The sequence below is a fragment of the Carcharodon carcharias genome, chromosome 33 (assembly GCF_017639515.1).
Source record: "Carcharodon carcharias isolate sCarCar2 chromosome 33, sCarCar2.pri, whole genome shotgun sequence".
NCBI classification, from domain to species: Eukaryota; Metazoa; Chordata; class Chondrichthyes; order Lamniformes; family Lamnidae; genus Carcharodon; species Carcharodon carcharias.
The window spans coordinates 11,286,534-11,312,003 of NC_054499.1; the positions used below are offsets into that span (position 1 = coordinate 11,286,534).

Below are 25,470 nucleotides of genomic sequence, written 5' to 3' on the forward strand. Positions count from 1 at the left end.
TCTGAGATTACTGTCATGTGATCTTCACCTGGTGTATGCTTCTACACCAGTAGGTGACAATGTTGGTACCCCACCCTCCCTATCCATTATGTAGAGTTTAACACGATTTTTCACGGCTGTAGAACTCATACCGTAGCAGCTCAATCTAAGGTTGTTGTCTCCAAACTAGCTGGTATTGTTTAACCGAGCCCTCTCCTACATCTTAACTTGCTTTCACCTGATGCTGCTGTTCACTTAGCATTACCCCCATGGAATGTCAACAATAACAATGCAGTGTTCACCTCTAACTGGCAAAATGTATTCTCATAATGCAGAGACATTAATACTGACTCCAGTACTGTTAAACTGTTGCTGCTAATATATTGTACCCTACCCTATAAGCTCACTCTAGCTCCTCAATGTAGACACACTCATGGCCTGTGTTAATTGTACATGGGGAATGGAGACAGAGGTGGGAGGGAAGCTAACCGTGTAAGGAGGAAGTGCTGGCTGCTACAGTTTCTTTCTTTTTCGTTTGAAAGTAGCCTATGCCTAGCGAAAAGGTATTTATCCTGCATCAAGGATACACATTGAGAATCTCTTTGGGTGACCCCGCCTTTCAGCTAAGGGTGAATTAATCCCTCAACAGTTCAACACGTTGTGGCTTATATCAAAAACAGGATGCACAAAAAATACAATTTACCGCATCCATCCACCCATCCGTCCATCTGTCCACCTGTCCACCCTAACACCTATCTGTCCGTCCACCTATCTGTCCGTTCATCCATCCATCCATTCATCCATCTGTCCATCCATCCATCTGTCCACCCTAACACCTATCTGTCCATCCACTTATCTGTCCATCCATCCGTCCATCTGCCCATTCGTCCACCCATTCATCTGTCCAATTATGTAATATATATTTAATTTACAAAACCATCCTAATGCCATCACAGTCTGATATACTATTCAATTTATCAAATAGTCACATTTATGTAACCTTACCATTTGCAAACTTCCTGATTTACAGCTTCCAATCTAACTCCATTACACCCTCTCCCGCCACCTTTGATTCTCACGTTACAGCCATTACTCTCTCTCCCCAACCCTTACTCTGCCCCTGCCTCCACCTCCTTAACTTTAAATGGCACAGAGGTGACAATTTATGCCTAATAAGTGATATATGGCCGGAGCACATCACTGGGCCCTGCTCTCCTCTGTCAAATCTGCTCACTGTTCCAGGGAGGCAAAATTAATCCCCAGCTTCTCTTCAATTCAAAACACCTTCTTAAAGCCTTACCTCCTTGGGTTTCAGGCTTCCTTACAGTTAGCTAGATGAACTTTCTGCCCACCCAGTACTAGATGTCGGACAAACAGAGTGACAAATCCTACACAGCGGGGAGGCGGGGTCAAGGGAGGCCACACTCAGGAATTCACTGACTCCTTTGTCACTAAGGTCAAGACCATCCAATCAGCTCCTTCTGCCGTTTCCCTCCTTTCCCCTTGCCCTGGAACCTGCAACGTCCTCTAGTTTCCTCCCATTCCCCCCTCACGCCTTCTCCGAGTCATGTCTCGTCCGTGAGACCCACCTCCAGCTCCCTCAACCCTATTTCCACTATGTTATCCATTCTTATTAATGCATTCCCCACCCCCAGCCCCCGCCTCAAGTATTGCACCTATCCCCTTCAAACCCTCCATCATCCCACTCCTCAAAGAGTCCACCCCTCTGGCCTTGCAAACTCTCAATCTCCAAAGTCCTGGAATGTGTTGCCACTTCCCATCTTTCCCTGTTTCAATCACTCCAATCCTGCCACTGTATTGAAACAGCTCTTATCAAAGTCACCATTGACATCCTGGGTGACGGTGACTGAGGTAAACTTTCCCTCCTCGTCCCCCTCGGCCTGTCTGCAGCCTTTGACACGGTCGACCACACCATCCTCCTCCGACACCTCTCCACGGCCGACCAGCGGTGGGTGGGTGGGTCTGCTCTGTCCTGGTTCCATTCTCATCTCTCCAATCGCAGCCACAGAATAACCAGCGATGGTTTTCTTTCCTGTCTGTGCACCATTACCTCTTGTGTCCCCGGCAACCTTGGTCCTTCCTATTTCTGACCTACGTGTTGCCCCTCAGCAACAACATCTGAAAACACAGCAGGCCGAACACGTGAGTTGGCGGCACCCAACTCTTGCCTCCCTCGACCCCCCCCCCCCCTCCCCCAGCTGTGTAGGATTTGTTACCCAGTTTGTCCGACATCTAGTATTGGGTCGGCAGAAAGTTCAACTAGCTAAATGTAAGGAAACCTCAAGCCATTTACCTTTTGTTCCCACTGAGAGATTAACTTCCAAGTCACCGACTCGCTGCATCTCTCTGGCCACTGTCCGCAGCTGAGCCAGAGTCCTTACAAACTTGGCTCCTGACCTGACCCTGTGCTGGGCGTCTGACGCCATGATCTCTCCTTCCACCTCCGTAACATCACCTCTGTCCCTGAAATGTTTATTCATGCTCTATAAGACCATAAAGACGTAGGGGCAGAAGTAGGCCATTCGGCCCATCGAGTCTGCTCCCCCATTCAATGAGATCATGGCTGATCTAATAATCCTCAACTCCACTTTCCTGCCTTTTCCCCATAACCCTTGATTCCCTTACTGATTAAAAATCTGTCTTGAATATACTTAACAACCCAGCCTCTACAGCCCTCTGCGGTAAATAATTCCACAGATTTACTACTCTCGGAGAGAAGAAATTCATCCTCATCCCTGTCTTAAATGGACAGCCCCTTACTCTGAGATTATGCCCTCTGGTCCTAGACTCTCCCACAAGGGGAAACAACCCTCTCAGCATCTACCCTGTCAAGCCCCCTAAGAATCTTATATGTTTCAATAAGGTCGCCTCTCATTCTTCTAAATTCCAATGAGTACAGGCTCAACTGACTCAACCTCTCCTCATAAGAAAATCCCTCCATACCCGGGATTAACCTTCTCTGGACTGGCTCCAATGCCAGTATATCTTTCCTTAGATAAGGGAACCAAAACTGTTCCCAGTGTTCTAAGTGTGGCCTAACTAGTGCCTTGTATAGTTTTAGCAAGACTTCCCTATTAGCTCTCTATTACATTGCTGCAACCTCACCCATGTCAATTCCTTTTTTTTGTTCTTTATTCTTTTGTGGGATGTGGGTGGCACTGGCAAGGCCAGCATTTGTTGCCCGTCCCTAAATGCCCTTGAACTATGAGGCTATTGTAGAGGGAAATTAAGAGTCAACCACAATGCTGTGGTTCTGGAGTCACGTGTAGGCCAGACCAGTTAAGGACAGCCAATTTCCTTCCCTAAAGCGGGAACAGATGGGTTTTTAATGACAATCAGTGATAGTTTCATGGTCATTATACTGAGTCCAGCCTTCAATTCCTGGCATTTATTGTTATTGTACAGATAAATAATGAAAGGGTGGTAAAAGTAAGAGTAGTACAGATTAAGGGTAAAAAAGGGCTCTTGCATGTGGAGGCTGGAGAATTAGCGGAGGTGTTGAACGAGTACCTTGCACCTGCCTTCACAAAGGAAGAGGATCCTACCCAGGCTGAGGTGAGAGAGAGGAGGTAACACTAGGAGGATTTACAATCGAGAGGAAGGAGGCGTTGGAAAAGCTATCTTCATTTAAAATAGGTAAGGTACCAGGACCAGACGAGATGCATCCAAGGGCACTGAGGGAAGTGAGAGTGGAAATTACAGAGGCACTAGCGATACTCTTCGAGTCTTCCTTAAACACAGGGGAGGTGCCAGAGGACTGGAGAATTGCGAATGATACACCCTTGTTCAAAAAGGGGTGTAGGATAAAACTGGCAACCACAGGCCAGTCAGTTTGATCTCAGCGATAGGAAAACTTCTGGAAACTATAGTACAGGATAAAATCAAGCGCAGGTTAATTTTGGAAAGCAGCATGAGTTCATTAAGAGAAAATCATGTTTAACGTGCTGGAAATTTTTGAGGTAACAGAGAAGGTTGATAAAGGAAATGTTGTTGATATGGTGCATGATACCTCCTGACTCCCCAAAGCCTGTCCACCGTCCACAAGGCACAAGTCAGGAGTGTGATGGGATACTCCCCACTTGCCTGGATGAGTGCAGCTCCCACAACACTCAAGAAGCTCAACACCATCCAGGACAAAGCAGCCCGGTTTGATCAGCACCACATCCACAAACATTCACTCCCTCCACCACCGACGCACAGTAGCAGCAGTGTGTGTACCATCTACAAGATGCACTGCAGGAATTCACCAAGGCTCCTTCGATAGCACCTTCAGCAGACACATGGGAACACCACGACATGGAAGTTCCCCTCCAAGTCACTCACCATCCTGACTTGGAAATATACCGGCCGTTCCTTCACTGTCTCTGGGTCAAAATCCTGGAACTCCCTCCCTAACAGCACGGTGGGTGTACCTACACCACAGGGACTGCAGCGGTTCAAGATGGCAGCTCACCACCACCTTCTCAAGGGTACCTAGGGGTGGGCAATAAATGCTGGCCTAGCCAGCGACCTCACATCCCTGGGTTTTCAAAAAACATGTGATTCAGTGCTACAGACTTGTGAGCAAGATTCTAGGTCATGGAATAAAAGGGAAAGTAGGCACTTGAATAAGAAATTGGCTGAGTGACAGGAAACGGAGGGTAGTGATAAATCATTGTTTTTCAGGTTGGTGGAAGGTTTGTAGTGGAGTTCCCCAGGGGTCAGTGTAGGGACATACGAAAGTATGAATTAGGAGCAGGAGTAGGCCTCTCGGCCCCTCAAACCTGCCCTGCCATTCAGTAAGATCATGGCTGATCTTATTGTAACCTCAGCCTCACATATCTGCTTAACCCCCCAATAACCTTTCACCCCCCTTGCTAATCAAGAATCTATCTACCTGTGCCTTAAAAATATTCAAAGTCTCTGCTTCCACCGCCTTTTGAGAAAGAGAGTTCCAAAGAGCCTCAACCCTCTGAGGGAAAAAAATTCTCCTCATCTCTGTCTTAAATGGGTGACCCCTTATTTTTAAACTGTGACCCTCCTCGTTCTAGATTCTCCCACAAGAGGAAACATTCTCTCCACATCCACCCTGTCAAGACCCCTCAGGATCTTAAAGGTTTCAATTAAGTCACCTCTTACTCTTCTAAACTCCAGTGGATACAAGCCTAACCTGTCCAACCTGTCCTCATAAGACAACCCGCCCATTCCTGGTATTAGTCCAGTAACTTCTCTGAACTGCTTCTAACACATTTACATCTTTCTTTAATTAAGGAGACCAGTACAGTACACAATACTCCAGATTTGGTCTCACCAGGGGCATAATCTTCCTACTTTTGTAATCAATTCCCCTCACAATAAATGGTCACATTCTATTAGCTTTCCAAATTACCTTCTGTACCTGCCTTTTGTGATTATTGCACTAGGACACCCAGATCCCTCTGCATCTCAGAGCTCCTCAATCTCTCACCATTTAGATAATAAGCTTCTTTTTCATTCTTCCTGTCAAAACAAACAATTTCACATTTGCCAGATCTTTGCCCACTTACTTAACCTATCTATGTCACTTTGTAGCCTGCTTACACCCTCTTCACAATCTACTTTCCTTCTGCAAATTTAGCAACCATTCCTTTGATCCCTTCATCCAAGTCATTTATACAAATTGTAAAAAGAACCTGATATAAAATAATGACCTAGGCTGTGGTGTGCAGGGCATGATTTCAAAAATTTCAGATGATACGAAGATTGGAAATGTTGTCAACTGTGATGGGGATAGTCTGGAACTTCAAAAGGACATAGACATGTTGGTGGGTTGGACAGACAAGTGGCAGATGAAGTTCAAAGCAGAGAAGTGTGAGCTGATTCATTTTGGCAGGAAAAAATATGGTGAGACAGTGTTAAATAAAGGGATAGCCTCTAAAGGAGGGGCAGGAACAGAGGGACCTTGGTATATATGTACGTAGGTCATTGAAGATGGCAGGACTTTTTGAAAGAGCAGTTAATAAAGCATAATGTTCCTTAGGTTTTATTAATAGGGACATTGAGTGCAAGAGCAAGAAGGTCATGTTGAACTTGGATAAGACACTAGTTAGGCCTCATCTGGAATACTGCAGCTAGTCTGGGCACCATACTTGAGGAAGGATGTGAAGATTGGAGAGAATACAAAGGAGATTCACAAGAATGATTCCAGTGATAAAGAGCTGTAGCTATGAGGATAGATTGGAGAGGTTGGGACTGTTTTCCTTGGAGAAGAGAAGGTTAAGAGGAGACTTGATAGAGGTATTCAAGATCCGGAGGGGTATGGACAGGATAAGTAGTGAGAAATTGCTCCCACTTGAGAACATCAAGAACTAGAGGGCACAGCTTCAAAATAATCAGCAAAAGGAGTAAATGTGATGTGAGGAAAAATGTTTTCACCCAGAGGGTGGTTGGACTCTGGGACAAACTTCCTGAAAGGGTGGTGGAGGCAGGTTGGATCGAGGTATTCAAAAAGGAATTGGATTGCTACCTGAAAAGAGAGAATGTGCAAGATTACAGGGATAAGGCAGGGGACTGGGACTAGGTGGAATGCCCTTTCAGAGAGCCAGTGCAGACTCGATGGGCCGAATGGCCTCTTCTGCACTGTAAAGATTCTGTGATAGTGTGAATTGAAATCAAAAACAGATTTAATATTAAATGTCAGAGGTACAATAGCATAGAGGTTATATTAGTGTGCGCGTGATTAGAACATTGGACTAGTAATCCAAAGGCCCAGGGTAATTCTCTAGAGACATGGGTTCAAATCCCACTGTGGCAGCTGGTGGAATTCAAATTCAATTAATTAAATCTGGATTCAAAATCTAATCTCAGTAATGATGACCATGAAACTACTGGATTTCCACAAAAACACATCTGGTTCACTAATGCCCCTCCAAGGGGAAGAAATCTGGCTTCCTTACCCGGTCTGGCCTACATGTGACTCCAGACCCACAGTAATGTGGATGACTCTTATCTGCCCCTCTGAAATGGCCGAGCGAGCCACTCAGTGGCATTCAAGAAGGCAGCTCACCACCACCTTCTCAAGGGCAATTAGGGATGGGCAACGAGTGTTGGCCTGAACATCCTGTTAACATTTTTTCTTAAGTACAGTGTAGCAGTTGGGGGTTTGAGGCAGAAGGCTCAAAAAGTCAGCTTGAGGCTGTTCACTCACAGACTGTAAATGATGAGCAGTTTTTTTTTAAGCAGTTAACAAGTGCCTCACACCCATTACGCAGAGAAGTGTCTGATCCCTTTCTTGTCGGTGAACAGCGAGAGATAAATCAAAGGCAGCGTCAATGAAGGGTCAGTCAGCATGTGGATTGGAGAGACAGTTAAAGGCTCTGTAAAGCATCAGAATGCAGGAGAGTTATCCTGTTGAAGGTAAATAAGGCAACCCGTTGACATGGGGAAGTGGAGCTTGTTCAATATTTTGATTTATTGCATGAAGTTGTACTGAATAAACAAAGTGAATCTGATTATAAACTGCTATTCTACTGAAGAATAATAAAGCATTTTTTAAACTCGTACCTGGCCTAAACTCACCAGGTGATTACTCAGCCCTTCAGAGAGATCAAAAAGGAGTGAAAGATGAGATTCGGCTCACTCATGGTTAGAATGGTAGCTCCCTTGGGTCACATATTAGACAAATCGATAAAGCCCTGATAGACCCCAGTGAACAGTTAGCTCCCTGAGGGTGAGGGAACTGAGAGACAGCAGGCAGTGTACAGATATCTCCCTGAGAGAGAGGGGACTGAGAGACACCAGTCAGTGTACAGATATCTCCCTGAGAGAGAGGACGGAGGAATGAGAGACACCAGTCAGTGTACAGATATCTCCCTGAGAGAGAGAGGGGACTGAGAGACACTAGTCAGTGTACAGATATCTCTCTGAATGGGAGAGGGGACTGAGAGACACCAGTCAGTGTACAGATATCTCCCTGAGAGAGAGAGACTGAGAGACACCAGTCAGTGTACAGATATCTCCCTGAGAGAGAGAGGGGACTGAGAGACACCAGTCAGTGTACAGATATCTCCCTGAGAGAGAGAGGACTGAGAGACACCAGTCAGTGTACAGATATCTCCCTGAGAGAGAGAGACTGACAGACACCAGTCAGTGTACAGATATCTCCCTGAGAGAGAGGGGACTGAGAGACACCAGTCAGTGTACAGATATCTCCCTGAGAGAGGGAGACTGAGAGACACCAGTCAGTGTCCAGATATCTCCCTGAGAGAGAGAGGGAGACTGAGAGACACCAGTCAGTGTATACATATCTTCCTGACAGAGAGGGGACTGAGACACCAGTCAGTGTACAGATATCTCCCTGAGAGAGAGAGGAGACTGAGAGACACCAGTCAGTGTACAGATATCTCCCTGAGAGAGAGAGGAGACTGAGAGACACCAGTCAGTGTACAGATATCTCCCTGAGAAAGGGGGGCCTGAGGGACTCCAGGCAACACAAGGCAGTAGAAGAAAGAGGTCTGAACTGGTTACACTAATTATTAAACAAAGCAGAGAAGGCCCTTCAGGGGACCACCTGCACCTGGGCTGCAGATCCTTCTTAACGGTAGACCAGAGGGCTCCAGCTGTAGCCTTTATTGTTATACGCGAAAGTAATCTCTATTTCATCGACGCTCGCGAGCCAATCTTTGCCGTGGAGTGTTATTAATATTTCATGTCAGCATCACACCCTCGCCCCCTCCACCCAGCATCCCTCAGCGGGTATTCGTTCCATCATTTCTGGAGGTAGGGCGCCATTTGGTTAGCCGGTGGCATGTAAGGCTGCTGGGGGTTGTAGCCAGGTTGGGGCATGTAAGTTGGGTGAGGCAGCACCGTTGTGCTGGCATTAACCACCGTCACTGCGTTCCTCCGTGCCTTCATCTCCCGTGCTATCTGGCACCAGCCACAGGAGTTACACCAGTACATGATGCAACAGTCATTGAAGATGGAGCCCTGGATGTTATAAAAAGAACACACAAAGGAATTTTAATGTTATTTATACTGGTAACCAGCCACTCAGTATTCACCCTCTTGAAACCATTCATTTGATTCCCCCCCCGCACCCCCCCCCGCCATATGGTGCAGTGGGTAGTGTCCCTGCCTCTGATCCGGGAGGTTCTGGGTTTCAGGACTTGGAAGGTGCATTTGTAATGTGGCCAAGCAGGCGGACTACCAGCCTATAAACCCTTCCAACACATGCCGATGGCAGCCAGTAAGAGTGGGAGTGATTTCTGGTCAGCTGTGTGATGGAAAGAGCATTGTCCACACATCTGAACTGCAGCATGTGGCAGTGCATTTTGCCACAGCAGCCTGGACTCCCTGACATCCCCTCTGCCTCAAACCTCCCCCTCTCCAAAGTGAGAGGAGGGGGAGGGAGGGGGTGCTTTTTTTCTCACTCCTGGCATCATTCCAGGAAACTCCACCGTTCTGTGGCACGATAACCCTCCGACTGGGCAGCCCTGAATTGGTGGGCACCGGTACGCCGTATACATCCGGTGACGTGGGGTATCGGAGGAGCAGAATCTTTGCCTGGCAAGGCCGGGGATGCCACTCGTTTGAGACTCCCTGATGACTGGGGCTCCTGGGGGCCCGATTGAGAGAGGCACCAACCACAGCCCGCACCGGGTTCCCTTGGGGCGAGAATCTCGCCATTTTGGAGCATGAGGTGGATCCGGCGAGTGGGGAGAGCTCCTGGCATGAGCTGCCTGCCTCGGTAGCCACTCTTGTGGGGGGAGCAGCATAACTAGAGGCCATCAGTATGAGACAGTCACTAATAAACCCAATGGGGGATTCAGGAGAAACGCCTTTAGCCAGAGAGTGGTGAGAATGTGGAACTCACTGCCGCAGGGAGAGGTTGAAGTGAATAACATCGATACGTTTAAGGGGAAGCTGGATAAACACATGAGGGTGGTGGGGAAATCGAGGGTTACGGTGATATATTTAGATCAGGGAAGTTGGGAGGAGACGCGTGTGGAGCATAAACACTGGCATGGACTGTTTGGGCTGAATGGCCCATTTCTGTGTCATATATTCAATGTAATCCTGGGAGCAGGGAACTGTTTCTAGAGGCAGACACAAGAGGGTTGGGTTGAAGGAGAATGGGTCAGAGATTTTAATGCTATGTCAATTATAAAAAAGGTTACAATGGTAGTTAAAGATACAGAGGTGAAGCTCTTGGAGCACTTGTTAAGAGAGGCTATTGCAGGTCGGCCTTGCATAGGTCCAGGCAGTGGGGGAGTTGAGGGGGTTGTCCAACCCGATTGTCTGCCCCTCTTCCGTGGCTACAGTTGTGGCTGGGTGTCCTTGGAGAGGGAGCACACACCGTCCACTGGGCATGCTTCAGGCCTCTTGTTCCTGGTGAGCACCACGGGGGTCAGAGTGCATCATTAGCCTCCAAAACGATATTTTGATTTGATTCGGCAAGTTCCCCCTAAAGCTTTTCTTTCGTTACAGTGCCCCCCCCCCCGGGGAGCTATCAATTGCCCCTTTTTATTTCAATTGGTTAACGCTTTAATTTGTTCCACTCAGAAGGGTACAAAGGGAGACCGTTGCTCCCATTAGACCATAAGACATAGGAGCAGAAATTAGGCCATTCGGCCCATCGTGTCTGCTCCGCTATTCAATCATGTCTGATAAGTTTCTCAACCCCATTCTCCTGCCTTCTCCCCGTAACCTTTGATCCCCTTTCCAATCAAGAACCTATCTATCTCCGTCTTAAATACACTCTCCACAGCCTTCTGTGGCAATGAGTTCCATAGATTCATCACTCTCTGGCTAAAGAAGTTTCTCCTCATCTCTCTTCTAAAAGGTCTTCCCTTTACTCTGAGGCTGTGTCCTCGGGTCCTAGTCCAAGTTGGGCCTGTCCAAGTTGGCCATTTAAAAGCCCAGGCCGTTGAGGGCATTGTTTGGCCTGGTTGTGTGCCCCTCTTCCGCAGCTATGTTCATGGCTGGATGTCCTTGCAGAGGGAGCACATGGTGTCCCCTGGCAGGCTTGAGGCCTTCCACAACTGGTATGCTCCGCGGAACCTGCAGTGATTCCTTAGCCCCCAAAACGACATTTTAATTCGGTAAAACCCCTTTGAATTTTTTTCTTTGGTTCAGTGCCCCCTTCGGGTCTATCACTATTCACTTTATTAAGTTGCTAACTTGACCATTTGTTTCATGTTGCTCAAAAGGGCATAAAGAGGGGCTAATGAGACATTGGATTTGCAGGCGTGTGTAACGCTGCATTCTGAAATTGAACCTATCGCTGAGAGAGGTGTCGGTTTCTAGGTTCGTAATTCACCAACTGGCTTGGGATAGATAGAACAAGGTAGGAAGGAGCTAGCACGGGAATTGATGGCCGGAATGGGAGGGAACGGAGAGCTGGCACGTGGGCTGTATGGGCCAATGGGTGAGACAAGACCTAGCCCGTACCGTCCCAGGCAACCTTATACTCACCGGGATTCCATTGCGCTCACGGAAGGCAGCTCGCATCGAGAGGGAGATGGGAGGAATCGCTCCTACGCTGATGTAGCCGCAGGCGTTAAAGGACGTGTCCAGCAGAGGTAGGCAGAGGCACTCGCCAAACTGATCCACCGTCTTGCACATGAAGCATGGCATGCACCAGAATGCACAGCAACCTGCGGAGTTCAGAGAACAAAGCCAGTGAGGTCAATATTAGTCAACGGGGGGTGCCACAAATACACCCTTTCATGCTGCAGATCTTCGATCGAATGGCACTAGGAGCAGATAGGCTTGTTTTTTTATGCAGTCTCATTATCGTTCTTCCCCATATGAGCACGTTCAGTGTTAATGGCTCATCTCTAGATGCCCCTTGAGAGGGTGGTGGTGAGCTGCCCTCTTGAGCCGCTGCAGTCCAATGTGGCGTAGGTGCACCCACGGCGCAGTTAGGGAGGGAGCTCCAGGATTTCGATCCAGCGACAGTGAAGGAACGGCCGATTATATTTCCAAGTCAGGGTGGCTTGGAGAGGAAAGAAAACAGAAAATGCTGGAAAAACTCAGCAGGTCAGACAGCATCGGTGGAGAGAGAAACAGAGTTGACATTTCGAGTCGGTATGACCCTTCCTCAGAGCTACAGAGAAGTAGAAATGTGATTAAATTTATACTGTTTGAGGGTGGGGGTGGAACAGGTGATGCTGGATAGAAGGCCAGCAATAGGTGGGGGCAAAGGAGAGATTGACAAAGATGACATGAACAGAAGGACAAAGGGGGTGTCAATGGTCGTGTTAAGGACTAAAGGAGGTGCTGATAGTGGCACAGGTAAGAAAGCAGAATGTGATAATAGCAGGACAAGGGTCAGCACTCTGGAAAGAACAACATGACCAGGTCACAGATGACCCTTGTGGGGGTAGGGTGGGGGAGAGGACAATGGTGGAGATAAAAAGGATTGAAAATGGGATAAAAAGGGGCCATAAAAAAGCGGGATAAAATGATGAATAAATGAATAAAAATAAATAAAAATAAAAATAAGCGGATAAAAAATTTTAATTTTTCTCTTTCAGATTTCTAGCATTCACAGTGTTTTGCTTTTATTTTGGCTTGGAGGGGAGCCTGTAAGCGGTGGTGTTCCCACACATCTGCTGCCCTTGTCCTTCTAGGTGGTAGAGGTCACGGGTTTGGAAGGTGCTGTCGAAGGAGACTTGGCGAGTTGCTGCAGTGCATCTTGTAGATGGTACACACACTGCTGCTACTGTGCGTCGGTGGTGGAGGGAGTGAATGTTTGTGGATGGGGTGTCAATCAAGCGGGGCTGCTTTGTCCTGGATGGTGTTGAGTTTCTTGAGTGTTATTGGAGTTGCACTCATCCAGGCAAGTGGGGAGTATTCCATCACACTCCTGACTTGTGCCTTGTAGATGGTGGACAGGCTTTGGAAAGATGAGTTACTCATTGTAAAATTCCCAGCCTGTGGCCTACTCTTGTAGCCACAGTATTTATATGGCTGGAACAGCTCAGCATTTGGCCAATGGTAACACCCCCCCAGGATATTGATGCTATAAAACTGTATGCGTGAGAAGAAAAGGGGTCAAATCACAGTGTCCCACGGGTATGCTATGGAGATTTGGCGTTTGGCTAGAGTTTGACATCTCCACCCACCCCCAACCCCAAAAGTTTTGACCGGGAGCTCGGAGCATCCTGTGCCCCCCCCAGAGGGCTCACCCAAACGCCCTTCTCCATCTGTCGGCCACCTAGGCCTCACCATCTCACCAGGTCTCCAGTCGCGGAGCAGTCACACACAGCAAAAGCTGCCTCCTCTTTCACACCCTGGACCAATCGCGGAGCTCAGCTCTTACTTGTCTTGCTGAGCAGTTTTCTTTGACTCTTCCAAGGCCTGCGGGCATCGCTGGCAAAGCCAGGCGGTTGTTTCCTGTCCTCCTGGTTTGTTTGCTTGGCCATTTCTGAGGTCAACTGAGAGTCAACCACATCGCCGTGGGTCTGGAGACACACGTAGGCCAGACCAAGTAAGGACGACAAAGGGATATGAGCGAACCAGATGGTGTGTTTTTAACAACACTCAATGATAGTTTCACAATCACCATTACTGAGACTAGCTTTCAATTCCAGATTTATTGGCTGCATGCCATGGTGGGGTTTGAATTCATGTCTCTAGGTCAAGGGTGGGGAACCTTTATCATAGACAAAATCAGCCACAGACCACACAACGGTAAAAAATCAACCTAATTTAGCTTTTTTTTAGAGATAATACGGAAATGTTCAACTCGACTGCTGTTTTAATGCGATGGTTGAATTTGAATATTACATTGTTAAATGTTATTATAGTAATTTAGCCGAAGCCTTTATCCAAAGCAAATTTCTAGCGATGATGGTAAATGCTATTTTAAAGGACTATATTTTTAGAAACCATGGGAAGAATTTTCCCACCATCGGGTGGGGGGGGAAGTTCAGGAGCGGGCGCGCCTCTGATCGGGGGTTGGGGGGGGAGGCGCCGCCATTTTACGCCAATTAAGGCCCGCCCATCGTAACGTCCACCCAGGAAGCGCTATGCGGTCCCTGTGCAGGGAGTTGGTGGGGGGGGGGGGTTAATCCCTAAACCCGAGAGTGTGCTCTTTCACGCATGCGCATGAAAGAGCTCACTCCTCCCCCTGAGGCTAAGTGCTGCCTCAGGGCCAAATTCAAAAATGTGAAATATAGAAAAATAAAATTTCCCTGGCATGTCCCCTCATGCGACACTGTCACATGAGTTGGGACACATCCATCACTTTTAATTAAACTTTTATTAAATTTTTAAAAAACCTACATGAGACCTCATCCCGCCCGTGGATGAGGTTTGACGCTTTTTCCGAAGCCCGCCAGGGTCCCGGCCTGCTCGCCAACCTTAAGGTAGGACGGGCAGGTCCTTGAAGTACTTCAATTAGTTTTTAAATGGCCCCAATGGGCCGCTGACAGGTCGGTGGGTGCACAGCGGATTCGGCTGCACCCCTGCCAACCTGAAAATTGAAATGAGGCGGGGAGACATCGGGAGTTCCGCCCAACGTCATCCCGCGTCATTTTACGCATCGGCGAGCGGCCTCAGCCCACCCAATCGCCAAACTCAATTACCTGCCCCATGGTGCGGGCCGGATGAAATTGAGCAACAGGTCGGATTATTCCCACGAGCCGTAGGATGCGCATCCCTTCTGTAATAACTCGATGGAGCAGGCCAGTTTGGTGAAAAGGCTAGACTTTACTTAGGAGAGATGTAGAGCGGCTTGCACACTAGACGCGGCCTCTCTGCTGTAAGCCCCGCGCCACCACCGGATTACCCGCGCAATAAACTTATTGGTCGAAGCTCCCGTTATCGCATCATGTGATGAGTGATTGGCAGGAGGGCGGGACAGTACATCTAGTCACTGCACCCGCCCTAGTCTCTGCATTATCAGTCCGGCGATATGACCACTATGCCACTGTCTCTCCTCCCCTCAGTTTGCCCTCTGCAAAGACTTGGGCAGTTCAAGCTGTGGACGTCCTTATAGAGGTGGCTCTTACTGTCCTCTCTCCCCTCCCACTCTCGCCAGGGCTTGAAAAATCAGCGGCCAGTTTGCGCCTAACAAGATCCTACCAATAGCAACAATAAAGCCCCGTAAGCTTTGCTTCAGCGGAGTTGGCTGTGGGGTGAGTACTTACCCAGGATTTCAGGGAGCCAATGCCACTCTTCACAAAAAAAGACACCATGGGATGCTCAGTTTTGATGCATATAAATACCGGCATCCCAGTGCAACTTAGCACTGTGCAACTTTGAGCAGAGTGCAGAGGTTAGGGTAAAGGGGCGGGGGGGGGTGCGGTAGGAGGTACTCCTTTGATATTTTTCTAATTTGGCTCTTACTCTACTACAGGCTAGCTGTTTGGTGAACATCTTTGAACATCTGGTAACTTTTTAAGGTCTATTCCATTCCTAAGGTTCGAAATAGAACACAAACTGCTGGGAAGGTTCATAAAATATAAAAAAAAGGAAAATAATTAATTGAATAAAATAACTAACTATTTAATTAAAGCACATTAAGGGTGGCAGGACAGGTGATGTGTCACGGCTGCAGCACGTGGGAGCTCTAGGATGCCAGTGTGATCCAGGGCAGTAAGAGTTTGCGGCCCGAGGCGCGTCAGCTCAGAGTGATTGAGCTGGAGGCCGAGCTGCAGACACTGTGGTGCATCATGGGCGCTGGGGAAGGTTATTTGGGCATTTTGTACTGGGGGAGGGGGTGACAACACCCCTTTTGTTAGTGTCCTCTGATTTGGTCGATGGTCAGGGACAGGACGATGTGACTGCGAGTGAGGCAGGTAAGGGGGCCCAGAGGACAGGAGTGCAGGGGCCTCAGCCTTTAAAGTTGTCCAACAGGTTTGAGGTTCTCTTCAGCTTGTTTTGAGTGAGAGTGGAGGCTGCAGTTTGGATGAGCTGACTGACCTTGGCATCGTGATACAGGAAGCCATTCCAGTTGAGGGAGCAAAAGGGACTGTAGTGGTCGGGGACAGTATAGTGAGGGGGATTGACACTGTCCTCTGCAGCAAAGAGCAAGAGTCCAGAAGGCTGTGTTGCCTGTCTAGTACCAGGTTTTAGGATATCTACTCAGGGCTGGAGAGGAACTCAGACTTGTGGGGGGTGGTGGGAGAAGGATCCCATTGTGGTGGTCCGTGTAGGTGCCAATGACATAGGCAGGACAAGGAAAGAGGTTCTGCATCGTCAATGTGAGGAGCTAGGCACTGAATTAAGAAGCAGAACATCTGGATTATTACCTGAGTCACGTGCAAATTGGCATAGCACAAGTAACATTAGAGAATTGAATACGTGGCTCAAAGACTGCTGTAGGGGAAGTGGGTTCTGGTTTGTGGGGCATTGGCACCAGCACTGGGGAAAGTGGGAGCCGTACTTTTGGGACAGTCTACACCTGAACCCTGCCAGGACCAGCGTTCTAGCGAGCAGCATAACTGGGGAAGTCGAGAGGATTTTAAACTATATAATGGGACAAGGGATCAAAATTGGGAAGATGTGGTGAATCAAAGAATAGAGACAAGGCAAGAGAGAATGGTACTAATATGGGGAATGATAAACAGGCCATAACAGGAGGGGTTAGAGAGGACATATCCACGAGTAAATCAGCACATAAGACTAGGGGTTACAAAAATAATAAAAGGACAAAACTAAAGTCTTTCTATCTGAATGTACGTAGCATTCGAAACAAAACAGATGAACTGATAGCACAAATAGAAATAAATAAATATGATCTGATAACCATTGCAGAGACATGGCTGCAGGATGATATAGATTGGGACATAGTGTAGTGGATAACATATTGGCATGGATAGAAGATTGGCTAGCTAACAAAAAACAGAGAGTAGGCATAAATTTCTGTTGGTAAAACATAGTGCATCATGGAGGAATAAAGGTCAAATAATATGGAATTAATACAGGAATATTAAGTATTGCCGAAAGGAAACATTTTGTTGAAGCTTTTAACCTTGCACTCATCAGGAAAAATGCAGAAACAACGCTCCCTGACACTGGTACTCTTGCAATTGTCCTGTTGAGTGCAAGACGAGAAGCTTCAACAGAATGTCTTTTTTCAGCAATGCTCAAATTCTGTAATACCAAACGACTATTTTTATAGAGGGATGTCAGGTGAAAAGTTACTTCAGGTAAGAAAACACTTTAACAAGGGTCAAAACTAGCTTGCAAAAACAGCAAGGCCAACTCCCTTCACTGTAGTGTGAAGCTGCTGAAATGATACCACTTTGAAAGTGATATGCTTCCCTATGACACAAATACATCCGCTACAATGATAGCTCTGATAAGCAAAGCCTTAAAACAGATAAATGAAACACTAGGCCCCAATTTTATTAACCTACCAGATGCAATACCTTGACTAAGCAACATTGGCCAATATGGCCGTCACACAGGGCTGGATTTTACCGTTGGTGAGCGGGGGAAGGGCCTGCTCGTCGACGGGTAAAATGATGAGTGGTGATGTCGGGCGGAACTCCCGACTTGACCACGCCCCCGTTTAAATTTTCAGGAAGGCAGGGGCTCAGCAAGGTCAGCTGCATGCCCACCGACCTGTCAATGGCCAATTGAGGTCATTAACAGAGCAATTAAAGTACTTAGTGTGCCTGCCCAACCTTAATGAAAACAAAAAACTGGAAATCCAAAACAAAAACAGAATTACCTGGAAAAACTCAGCAGGTCTGGCAGCATCGACGGAGAAGAAAAGAGTTGACGTTTCGAGTCCTCATGACCCCTCCACAGAACTGAGTAAAATTAGGAGGGGGGTGAAATATAAGCTGGTTTAAGGTCGGGGGGGGGGGGGGGGGGGGGGGGGGGGTGGGGGGGGGGGTGGGGGGTTGGGTGGGGAGAGAAGTGGGGGGGGGTGGTCGTTGTAGGGACAAGCAAGCAGTGATAGGAGCAGATAATCAAAAGATGTCACAGACAAAAGAACACAGAGGTGTTGAAGGTGGTGATATTATCTAAATGAATGTGCTAATTAAGAATGGATGGCAGGGCAAGCAAGGTACAGCTCTGGGGGAGTAGTGGGGGTGGGGGGGGGTGGAATAAGACTAACGGGGCATAAAAGGTATTGATTTAAAAGTAATGGAAATAGGTGGGAAAAGAAAAATCTATATAAGTGATTGGAAAAAACAAAAGGAAGGGGGAAGAAACGGAAAGGGGGTGGAGGAGACAGTTCAAGATCTAAAGTTGTTGAATTCGATATTCAGTCCGGAAGGCTGTAAAGCTGCCCGACCTTAAGGCTGGCGGGCAGGCCAGGAGTCCCAGTGGCAACTAGAAATAACATGAAACCCCATCCATGGGCATGCCCGCCCATCAACTCACCCCCCGCCACCCCCCACAACGGGGGGAAAATTCAGCCCATAAAGTTCAGTTTTCAGGGATAAATTCAAAATAACATTTCCCAGAAATTGAACAGGCCCCTCATTGTCATAGGTGGTCCTTTCACCAACTATAGTTAGTATCCTAATTAGGCCATACGTAATTATACGAGCCCCAAATTCGTCATAAGTAGCTCAACCCAAACTCAAATCTTCAGATTCATTAGATTCTTGCAGATTAACTTCATGCCTGTTGTGAACCGAGTGGATCTCACATACTCGGCGATTAAGGCAGACGCACTTTAACGTTGCTGAAAAAAAAGAAATGTCGAAGCTTTTCCACTTGCGCTCATCAGGACACTTTGCGAGAATACCAATATACGGGGAAAACAACAATTTATATTGTAACAAAACCAAAAAATGCTGGGAAAACTCAGCAGGTCTGACAGCATCTGTGGAGAGAAAGACAGAGTTAACGTTTCAACTCCGTATGGCTATTCTTCAGAGCTAAACGGAAGTAGGTATGTGGTGAAATATATGCTGTTTAAGTGGGGTGGAATAGGTGAAGCTGGATAGAAGACCAGCGATTGGTGGCGACAAAGGAGAGATTGCAAAAGATGTCATAAACTAAAGGTCAAAGGGTTGTTCATAATGTGGTTCTGGCTAAAGGAAGTGCTAATGGTGACATTAGGAGTGGAAAGCAGAATATGATAATGGACAGACCAAGGTGAGCACTCTGGAAAGTGACAGGTGGTCCTAGTGGGGGTGGGATGGGGGGAGGGGACAGTGGTGGGAAAAAAGATCAAAAATAGGCTAAAGGCTGGGGATAAAGCAACGAATGAAAATGGAAATAAATTTAAAAAATAATAATGAAACTAAGTGGAAAAAATAAACTAAATTAAATTAAAAAATAATAAAAATCAATATAGAAAAAAGGGGATTAAAAAAGGGGGTGGGGATGGAGGAGGGAGTTCATGATCTGAAGTTGTTGAACTCAATATTAAGTCCGGAAGTGTCTAGTCGGAAGATGAGGTGCTGTTCCTCCAGTTTGCGTTGAGCTTCACTGGAACATTGCAGCAGGCCAAGGACGGACATGTGGGCAAGAGAGCAGGGTGGAGTGTTAAAATGGCAAGCGACAGGGAGGTCTGAGTCATGCTTGCGGACAGGCCAGAGGTGTTCCGCAGAACAGTCACCCAGTCTGCGTTGGGTCTCTCCAATGTAGAGGAACCCGCATTGGGAGCAGCGAATGCAGTAGACTAAATTGAGGGAAGTGCAAGTGAAATGCTGCTTCACTTGAAAGGAGTGTTTGGGCCCTTGGACGGTGAGGAGGGGGAAGTAAAGGGGCAGGTGTTGCACCTACTGCGGTTGCATGGGAAGGTGCTATGGGAGGGGGTTGAGGTGTAGGGGGTGATGGAGGAGTGGACCAGGGTGTCCCGGAGGAAACGATCCCTATGGAATGCCGCCGGGGGGGGTGAAGGGAAGATGTGTTTGGTGGTGACATCATGCTGGAGTTGGCAGAAATGACGGAGGATAATCCTCTGAATGCGGAGGCTGGTGGGGTGATAAGTGAGGACAAGGGGGACCCTATCATGTTTCTGGGAGGGAGAGGAAGGTGTGAGGGCGGATGCGTGGGAGATGGGCCGGACACGGTTGAGGACCCTGTCAACCACCGTGGGTGGAAAACCTCAGTTAAGGAAGAAGGAGGACATGTCAGAGGAACCGTTTTGGAAAGTGGCATCATCAGAACAGATGGGATGGAGGCAAAGGAACCGAGAGAATGGGATGGAGTCCTTACAGGAAGCGGGGTGTGAGGAGCTGTAGTCGAGGTAGCTGTGGGAGTCGGTAGGTTTGTAATGGATATTGGTGGACAGTCTATCACCAGAAATTGAGGCAGAGAGGTCAAGGAAGGGAAGGGAAGTGTCAGAGATGGACCATGTGAAAATGATGGAGGGGTGGAGATTGGAAGCAAAATTGATCAATTTTTCCAGGTCTAGACGAAAGCATGAAGCAGCACTGAAACTGTCATCGATGTACCGGAGAAAGAGTTGTGGAAGGGGGCCGGAGTAGGACTGGAACAAGGAATGTTCCACATACCCCATAAAGAGACAGACATAACTGGGGCCCATGCGGGTACCCATAGCCACACTTTTTATTTGGAGGACGTGGGACAAGTTTAAGGAGAAATTGTTCAGTGTGAGAACAAGTTCAGCCAGACGGAGGAGAGTAGTGGTGGATGGGGATTGTTCGGGCCTCTGTTCGAGGAAGAAGCTAAGGGCCCTCAGACCATCCTGGTGGGGGATGGAGTTGTAGAGGGATTGGACGTCCATGGTGAAGAGGAAGCGGTTGGGGCTAGGGAACTGGAAATTGTTGATATGATGTAGGGCGTGAGAGGAATCGCGGAGGTAGGTGGGAAGAGACTGGACAAGGGAAGAGAGAACGGAGTCAAGATAGGAAGAATTGAGCTCGGTGGGTGAGGAACAGGCTGACACAATCGGTCTATCGGGACAGTCCTGTTTGTGGATTTTGGGGAGGAGGTAGAAGCAGGCCGTCCGAGACTGGGAGACTATGGACAACTTCAGACCATGAGCTCTCTCTCCAGACCCACCCCTTTTTGATCCCCTTTTCTCTTTATTCATTTTCATTTATTTATTTTATTTAATTCTACTTTTTTCCACTTATTTTCAATGTTATTATTTTTTTAAATTTATTTCCATTTTCATTCATTGTTTTTATTCCCAGCTTTAAGCCTATTTTTGATCCTTCTCCCCACCACTGTCTTCCCCCCCCCCCACCATGATCTGTAGTAACCAATAGGAGAGTAGCGTGGGCTACCTCAGGGTCAGTGTAGAGTTGGAGTTCAAAGCACACGTGTAGTTCCTGCACTTAATGTTCCCACCCAAAAAGCGTCTGCTGATCATCTCTACCATTAAGAGCACGACTCAGCCATCCTACAACAATAAGGGCAGAATATTGCCCTTGATGGGCGGGCAGGCAGCCAATTAGCGCCGCCGAAACGGGCCCCGCCGCCATTTTGAGTGGGTGGGCCAATAAGGCCTACCCAACAGGTCTCCTGATGGGAAGCGCTATGGGGGGTGTGGGGTGGGGGGGAGGGATTCCCCAACAGTCAGACTGACTAAGCGCCGTCTCAGGGGGAGCACTGAAAGTTTTATAAACTTAAAAAATAGAAAGATAAAAAAATTAACATGTCCCCCGCCCACCCCTCATGTGACAATGTCACACGAGATGGGACATGTTAATAAATATCGCATAAAGTGATTAAAGTTTTTTAAAACGGACATGAGACCTCATCCCGCCGGTGGATGAGGTTTTTATGTTCTTTGAGAAGCCCCCTGGGGCTCCTGACCTGCCCACCAGCCTTAAGGTTGGACGGGCAGGGCCTTTATTTGGCTTAATTATCCTGTCAATGGCCTCAGTTGGCCATTGGCAGGTCGGCAGGCGGACAGTTGATTTCTCTATCCGCCATTGCCTTCCCGAATATTTAAATGGGGCGGGATGACATCGAGGGTTTCCCCCAATGTCATCCCACATCGGCGAGCAGGCCCCGCCCCCAACTCGCCATCGGATAAATTCTGGCCTACGTTTACTTAAATTTAGGGGGGAAATACGGCACCGATTCCACTAACGTCTTGTCGGGCAAAGGTTCAATTGAGCATTGGGCATCACAGCAATAAGCTGCATGTCTCCCCGGGCCCACGGACTGTGACCTAGGCGTTCACAAGAACGAGAGCATAAGAATTCGGAGCAGGAGTAAGGCCATTCGGCCCTCTCGAGCCTGCTCCGCTATTTAGTAGGATCACGGCTGTGGCCTTAACTCCACTCTCTTGCCTGCCCCCCCCACCTTGCCCGCCCCATAACACTTGGGCTGCCCAGTCGATCAATAACCTGCCTAACCCAGCCTTGAGTATAGTCAAGGACCTGGCCTCCACTGCGCTCTCTGGGGGAAGAGAGTTCCGAATGCTAATGACCCTTCTGAGGGAAGAAACCCCTCCTTGTCTGCGTCTTAAATGGGTGGCCCCTTATTTTGAAACTACGGCCGTGGATGAACATGAGGCCCACTCTTTGTCCCGCCCAGGGCCTCTCAAGAAACAAAAGGAAGCAGGGTTTTGATGGGGTAAACAGGGAGTGTTGCTGAGCAGAAAAATAGGAATTTAAGGTCATTGGAAAAACAACCAGAGGCAGAGATGAGGAGAAATTTGTTTACGCAGTATGAAAGGTGTTGTCTAAAGGGACGATGAAAGCAGATTGAACAGGGACTTCCAAAAGGATAAATACTTGAAAAGGGAACAAAGATTTAGCGGAGATGGGTGAAAAACAAGGTTGGGGGGGTGGGGGGGGGGAGTGCGGTGGTGGGTAAGCGGTGACGAATTGGATAGCCCTTTCCAAGAGAGCAGGGTCAGATGAATAATGGGCTGAATGGCTGCCTTTTTCTGTTGAAACACTCAACAGTGAGCTAACTCCGTGGCCCCAAGGGATAATCACCTGTACATAGGGAATGTTTGTGAGCTGAATGTGGCTTATTTTTAACTCTGTTTTGATACTAAAGAGCCCTGTTGTTTGAGTCAGATGCCCTTGGGGCGATTCCTTTCGCACATTCATCCTGGAATCTCTATTAAATATATCACTGCCAGTCATGATAAGAGTACTCTGGGGTTAGACCACTCCAAGTAATATGTCACTTAGCTGGGACCAATTTTAACCACGCCCGCCCATCAGGGTTGTCCCCTACCCAGTATGAGACACTGACCGGCCTTAACCTCCTTTGAAACCTGTGGGGAGTAACATCAAGCTCAGTGGGTGTCACTCATGCCCCGAGTCACAGGGCTGTGACTTCCAGTCCCACTCCGGAGCTTGAGTGCAAAAAAACCAATACTGAGGGAGTGCTGCCCTGTCAGAGGTGCTGTCTTTCAGACGAGGTGCTCAACCCAGGGCCCCCAGATGCCTGCTTGGGGGCAGAGATGTAGAAGATCCCATGGCGCTGTTTTCAAAGCAGAGTTGGGGACCACTCCCTAGTGTCCTGGCCGATGTTTATCCCTTAGTCAACGTCTTAAAAACAGATTATCTATCCCCTTGCTGTGTGTGTGTATGTGTGTGTGTGTGTCCCATTGGGAGTTTGCTGTGGGCGAATCAACTGCTACGTTTCCTGCATTACAACAGTGACTACAGTTCAGAAGGCAATTGGAACATAATATACAGGAATTAGGGGCAGGAGTAGGCCACTCAGCCCCTCGAACCTGCTGACCTGTGGCCTTAACAATATGGAGCTAAAGTTCCCCAGCAAAGCTCACCTGTCAGAACAGAAATAATGAAGAGGCCCAGGATGGGCAGGATATATCCTAACTTCTAGGCCTTAAGTAAAGGCCCCAGACGGGTTTCCTGGCCTGCGTCCACCCTCTCTAGATTCCCAATCCATCCCGTCACCGGTTTGGGCTGCTGGGAAATTTGCTTTGCCGCTCCAGCCTCGGAGCGCAAGCGGTGGCCTGGTCCCCCTGGGTGAAAAGGGCGCTCGCTGCCTGCTCTCCGGTAAAAACAAAAACACACGAGGCAGCCACGGGGCAGGTAGACAACCAGGTCCAGATGGGGAGAACTGGTCCAGCTACCTGGGCAGCCTCATTGTCGAATCTTTACATGTAGGAGGAGGCCGTTCTGCCCATTGTGGCTCTGCTGGCCCTTTGAAAGAGCTATCCCGTTAGTCCCACTCCACCATGCTCTATCCCCTTAACACTGCAAACTGTTTCCCCTTTAGCAGCTTAACCAGTTCCCTTTTTTAAGCGTCTATTGAATATACTTCCACCGCTCTTACAGGCAGCTAGTTCCAGATCATAACAACCGGCTTCATAAACATGTCATTTTCTTTCTGCACTTGTTTTCACAAGTGTCTTAAATCCATTTACTCCTGTTGTTAAACCACCTGCTACTGAAATCAGTTTCACTTTAATTACTCTTTCAAAACCGTCCATTATTTTAAACAATGTGATTGAATCTTCCCCAGGGCAATTGATCAGACAGTGCAAAGATAGGTTTACATTGTATCTGTACCTGTCCTGGGAGTGTTTGATGGGGTCAGTGTAGAGGGAGCTTTACTCTGTATCTAACCCCGTGCTGTACCTGTCCTGGGAGTGTTTGATGGGGTCACTGTAGAGGGAGCTTTACTCTGTATCTAACCCTGTGCTGTACCTGTCCTGGGAGTGTTTGATGAGGACAGTGTAGAGGGAGCTTTACTCTGTATCTAACCCCGTGCTGTACCTGTCCTGGGAGTGTTTGATAGGGACAGTGTAGAGGGAGCTTTACTCTGTATCTAACCCCGTGCTGTACCTGTCCTGGGAGTGTTTGATGGGGACAGTGTAGAGGGAGTTTTACTCTGTATCTAACCCCGTGCTGTACCTGTCCTGGGAGTGTTTGATGGGGACAGTGTAGAGGGAGTTTTACTCTGTATCTAACCCCGTGCTGTACCTGTCCTGGGAGTGTTTGATGGGGACAGTGTGGAGGGAGCTTTACTCTGTATCTAACCCCGTGCTGTACCTGTCCTGGGAGTGTTTGATGGGGACAGTGTAGAGGGAGGTTTACTCTGTATCTAACCCCGTGCTGTACCTGTCCTGGGAGTGTTTGATGGGGACAGTGTAGAGGGAGTTTTACTCTGTATCTAACCCCGTGCTGTACCTGTCCTGGGAGTGTTTGATGGGGACAGTGTAGAGGGAGATTTACTCTGTATCTAACCCCGTGCTGTACCTGTCCTGGGAGTGTTTGATGGGGACAGTGTAAAGGGAGCTTTACTCTGTATCTAACCCCGTGCTGTATCTGTCCTGGGAGTGTTTGATGGGGACAGTGTAGAGGGAGTTTTACTCAGTATCTAACCCCGTGCTGTACCTGTCCTGGGAGTGTTTGATGGGGACAGTGTCGAGGGAGCTTTACTCTGTATCTAACCCCGTGCTGTACCTGTCCTGGGAGTGTGTGATGGGGACAGTGTAGAGGGAGATTTACTCTGTATCTAACCCCGTGCTGTACCTGTCCTGGGAGTGTGTGATGGGGACAGTGTAGAGGGAGATTTACTCTGTATCTAACCCCGTGCTGTACCAGTCCTGGGAGTGTTTGATGGGGACGGTGTAGAGGGAGCTAAGCTCTGTATCTAACCCCGTGCTGTACCTGTCCT

The 25,470-nt window shown here is 48.1% G+C and overlaps 1 protein-coding gene across 3 annotated transcripts in view; it reads right to left on the bottom strand.

Annotated features, from left to right (window-relative positions):
* Positions 1 to 8,295: 8,295 nt before the first annotated feature.
* The window catches only part of ponzr6 (plac8 onzin related protein 6), a 36,167-nt gene continuing 18,992 nt past the window's right edge, over positions 8,296 to 25,470 (bottom strand). For all 3 annotated transcript variants that reach the window (XM_041178965.1, XM_041178967.1, XM_041178968.1), the window contains exons 3-4: positions 11,431 to 11,612; positions 8,296 to 8,943 (exon numbers count right to left, since the gene is read on the bottom strand). In XM_041178965.1, the coding sequence (XP_041034899.1) occupies positions 8,725 to 8,943; positions 11,431 to 11,612 (401 nt within the window). In that variant the 3' untranslated portion in view covers positions 8,296 to 8,724. The remainder of the gene's footprint in view (positions 8,944 to 11,430; positions 11,613 to 25,470) is intronic.